Source organism: Camellia sinensis, chromosome 13, assembly GCF_055761805.1.
Source record: "Camellia sinensis isolate YWXY chromosome 13, ASM5576180v1, whole genome shotgun sequence".
In the NCBI taxonomy this organism is placed as follows: domain Eukaryota; kingdom Viridiplantae; phylum Streptophyta; class Magnoliopsida; order Ericales; family Theaceae; genus Camellia; species Camellia sinensis.
The window spans coordinates 15,013,316-15,018,311 of NC_138973.1; the positions used below are offsets into that span (position 1 = coordinate 15,013,316).

Below are 4,996 nucleotides of genomic sequence, written 5' to 3' on the forward strand. Positions count from 1 at the left end.
AAGAATGCTCACTTCTTTGCACATGAACTGGAATTTCTTCAATTTCATGCTGAAATTTGGCTTTCCTTTTTGCATTATTTTCTGATTGCAATGTTGTTGATTTCCTCTTTTTTTGAGCAGCTGTTTCATGCTTAGGTTTCGGTGAATTTTTTCTTGGACTGAGACTGAATATCTTTTTGATAATTGGTTCTCCTTCCTTTGTAGATATTTCAAGGTGCTCTTGTTTCTCAAAGTTAGCTACTTCATCTTTATCCTCCTCTTCAGTTTGTGGTATCAATTGTTGGTATATCTTTTTTTTTTTATCATTGTTTCTTCTTCCTTTTCAGATATCTCAGTCTGCTCTTGTTCCTCAAAGTTAGCTGCTTCATCTTTATCCTCCTCTTCAGTTTGTGGTATCAATTGTTGGTATATATTTTTTTATCATTGTTTCTTCTTCCTTTTCAGATATCTCAGTCTGCTCTTGTTCCTCAAAGTTAGGTTCTTCATCTTCATCCTCATCTTCTCTTTGTAGTAGCAATTGTTTGTATATTTGTTGTTCTTCATTTGTGTGTTTCAAATTACTCTCTTACATGAATGAAAATTATTTAAAAGAATGATTTGACACAAATTTTAGTAATAAATTTATAATTCAGTGATTTAAATTTATAATAAGACTAGAGATTTGGTTCATGATAACAAGATTTTATCACTAAATCAGTGAAATTAAGTAAAATTTATCACTTAATGAAGCAAACTAAGCAAATTTATAATTGTGAGCAAAAATTTATCACTCCATATCAAAATTTATTGCTGCATAGCAAAATTCATCACTCAATTAAGGAAATAAAGGTTATACACTGATAAAAATTGTTTCTTGAATAATTTCCAAGTACAGATGAAATGCCTAAATAATTTTTTACCAGAAATGTGACACCATGAACATTAATAGAATTTTATCACTCAAGTAAGTGAACTAAGGGAAATTTATCACTGAATTAGACAAATTGACTAAATTTATCAGTGTGAGCAAATATTTATCACTGTATAACAAAATCTATCATTCATTTAAACAAAACAAAGATTATCAATTCATACCATAATATTTTTCAGATCATCCAAGGATGAATTTGCCAATTGTTATCCCAGATGTGTGATGTTCTATTTTGCAAATCTTGGGATTACGTTCTTGTCATTTGGTTTGATGATGCTTGTATGCTCATATATCCAATACTGTTGAAGACAAAAAAAATTGTTATAAATAAGTATTTAGTAAATGTAAATATTATATCTTATAACTTGTTAGTGAGGTATTTACTTACCAATAAGACTATCACACATCCAGAGACTTTATCGATTTGGTTCATGTTGCTTTCTATTGATCTTGTGAGCTGTTGTTTCGCTGCACCACACCAATCATAAAACTTTATTATATCAATATCCTCAATATATCTCATGAATCCCCAACCAATTGTAGTCCTAGTACCCTGATATAACAAAAGCAAACATATTAAGAGGCACACAAGCCTGACAACATTTTCTATATCCTCATTGTTGTTGCTTTCCAAAAGTTGAGTGATCGATTTTGTGATTGATGTTCTTGTCATTATACTCTCTGTTATGCTCCTTCCTTTAACCATATCTATCTCATTTTTTCTTCGATATGAGAGATTCATCTTCTTTTGTCCACATACAATCCCAAAAATTAACTTAAAGTCATTGCTTTTCAACTTCAACTTCTTAGCACCTATTTTGAAAGTTTCTCCATCCATTTGGTAAGTTTGCAAGATTTTTGCAACCACATTATCATATTTCATAGAATCTCTTCTTTTCATCTTGTTTTTACTCAATCTATCAACTAGAAGTGAAAAATGAGTCTTTCTCAATAATGCCAAATGCTTCTCTTTGAGTTTTGTTGTCTTGAAAAAATTGATAAGAGATTGAATGTTAGAACGGTAGACATACTTTGCTTCATGATCATGTATCTGTTTAGTCCTAGTTTTTCTTCCATCAACCTTTTTCTTCCCTCTTGCTTTGTGAAGCTCTGTAGCTTGTTTCAGTTGTTGCTGTTTGGGCTCCCTATTGTCAATGTTAGATTCACGTTCAACTTTTGGTTGATTTTCACTTTCACCTGTTGTTGGCTCTATAACACACTCAACTTTATCAATCTTTTTCTTCTTGGAGAAACTACTTGTTTCTCGACGACGTAATCTTTTACGATGACTGGGAACATCTGTACAAAAACATCGAGCATAAACATTGAAGATTAAGAAGAATTTATCACTGAACTAGGCAAAGTAAGAAGAATTTTATCACTGAATTAGGCAAAGTAAAGAAATTCATCATTGTATAGCAAATGTTATCACTCAATTAGGAAAAATAAACAAATCTATCATTCTTATAGCAAATGAAAATGAAGATATGATTATCATGAAGTTGAATATCACTGATAAATTAATACTGTATGGTACACATTGAAAATAATTTCAAGTCAAATTTTATCAGTTAATTATAGTTATGAAAGAAGAAGGGAAGCAAATCCATTATCATAACAAATTTTATCACTCAATTAGGTAAATTAAGCAAATCTATCATTGTTATAACAAATTTTATCATTAAATTAGGCAAAGTAAAGAAATTCGTCATTGTATAGCAAATGTTATCACTCAATTAGGAAAATTAAGCAAGTTTATCATTTTTATAACAAATTTTATCACTGAATTAAGCAAAGTAATCAAATCTGTCATTGTATAGCAAATTTTATCACTGAATTAGCAAAAGTAAGCAAATCTATCATTGTATACCAAATGAACATGAAGATATGATTATTATGAAGTTGAATATCACTGATAAATTAATATTGCATGATATACATTGAAAATAGCTTCAAGTCGAATTTTATCACTTAATTATAGTTATGACAGAAGAATGGAAGATGAGTACGACTAACGTTTGATTGACATGTTTGTTGAAGATGAACTAAACAGGGAGAGTAGATGTCCGAATCGGAATATAGATCGAAACGGTGGAAGATTTACTAGGGATCTATTTGGAATCGGTATGAAAACAATTGGTGATTTCTTTGAAAACGATGGGAGATTTGCTGAAAGTCTATTTGTTTGTTCCGATCTCCAAATCGGAAATCGCCTCAGTATGGTTTCCAAATCTTCACACGTTTGTCTGCAACAGAACCCTTGAAAAGACGCGCGTGTGTCACGCGCACAGGGGAGAGTTCGTGACGGCTTCTTTGCTTCATGCGTATGGTGTGATATTGAGAGGTAAAATTGAAAATGGAAATAGGCCAGGAGTTGACCGATATTAAGCTATTTCCATGGGACCGACTGATAAGTCTCCCATAAATTTTTGTATTTATGGGCCCAATGGCTAAGGGGCTTCAACTATTGTTTTAAGAGTAGGCCCATTTTTATTTAGAGCTTGTTTGAATATATATATATATATATATATATATTGTTCTTCCTTGGTAAATTACAAATGCAAACCTTAGATTTATTTAAAATATAAATTTTCTTTATAGTTTTAAAATTAATAAATATCCACTTGCTAGAATTTTTTAATTAATTGAAAAAATAAAATTTTTAACTACTCTCTTATATAATAATAAAATTATCTGAATTATTAATTGAAATATATTTTTAACATCATTAAAAATAGTTAATTGACTTGATGATTTATTAATAAAATTTGTCATTTTTATGCAATTAGAAATTTGAAAGTGTGGGATATAATTTCTAAAATTATAAGAAATAATTTGTATTTTAAGTATTTTTAGTAAGGAATAATTTGAAAGTATTTTAAGTATATTTATAGTTTTAATCTTGTTTTTTAAAAATATTTTTTGACATTATATATATATAAAAAAATATGTAAAAAAAATAGAGATAATGATTTAAAAAAATTTAATTATTTTTTTTTACTTTTTGCTTAAATTATTTAGTTCCCAAACACAGCCATAGCTCCAACTAAAGTTGGAAATAAAGCATTATTTGAATCTCTTACAAAAGTGTACTTTTTAAAAATTTTTAAAATTATATCATCTTTATTTTTTTATACATATTTTTATAAAAAATCAAAAAATATATTTATTTAAATCATTCGAACAGCCTCTTAAATTGAATTGTTGATAAACCAACAAAGCGGGTGCCGCTTTGGGATCCGAAAATGAGTAAATATTGGATTTTTTTAAAAGCTATTATACTAATTTACATATAAAAAAAAAAAATCATTTGAATTTGAAAAGTCCTAGTAAAATGCTTATAAAATTTGGTTAAAAGTCAAAAGAAGGTTGATGTGATAAATTATTTAAATTAATTATTTTTACTTTAAAAACAAAAAAACCAGCTAATATTATGAGTGATTTGAAATTAATGGAGGGTTATTTTTTAAATGTATGAAGTGCGTATATAATACAATTAATCATACTAGTTACAATTATTTACCAAAAAAAATTTTAAATTTAAAGTTAATTGAATATTATTTTCAATCAACAATTTTTAGTTAAAATGTAAGAATGGTGATGCTCAAGTAATATTTTGTCATAATTTTTTCAGTTTTTAATATTTTAGTTTGGATTATTTTGTTCATTTTTTTTTATAGAGTTTGTTAGATATTTAAATAAATGTTAATAGTTATTTATGAAAGTAACTAGCTTGTTTAGTCTGTATCTCAAGATACAATTTTTGAGAAATTTTTTTAAAATTTTGTTTGATTCAAATTTTTTGAAAAATTTTTTCAGAATCATTCTCTCTTCTACACATTAATCAATCACTTTTTCTCTCTCCTCTCTCCTTTTCAATCACTTTTTCTCTCACATATATTTACTCAACTACAACAAAATATCGAATCATTCCAAACTCCCAAACAATTTTCAAAATATACAACCAAATAAACCCAAAAAATTTCTAAACTCCCCCCAATTTTTTTTTTTTTTTTAAATTATGAAAAACCCCATACTCAGTCTGCTTTGGGTCCAAAACTGTGAGGGTCAAAATCCTAAATAGAG

General features: G+C 27.8%; 1 protein-coding gene across 1 annotated transcript; it reads right to left on the reverse strand.

Annotated features, from left to right (window-relative positions):
• Positions 1–1,014: 1,014 nt before the first annotated feature.
• On the reverse strand, positions 1,015–2,939 carry LOC145805222 (uncharacterized). Its single transcript, XM_082900295.1, has 3 exons — positions 2,927–2,939; positions 1,299–2,209; positions 1,015–1,209 (listed from the first exon to the last, which is right to left on the reverse strand). The coding sequence occupies exons 1-3, from the start codon at positions 2,937–2,939 to the stop codon at positions 1,138–1,140; spliced, it is 996 nt and encodes a 331-aa protein (XP_082756421.1). The 3' UTR covers positions 1,015–1,137.
• Between the last annotated feature and the right edge of the window lie 2,057 nt (positions 2,940–4,996).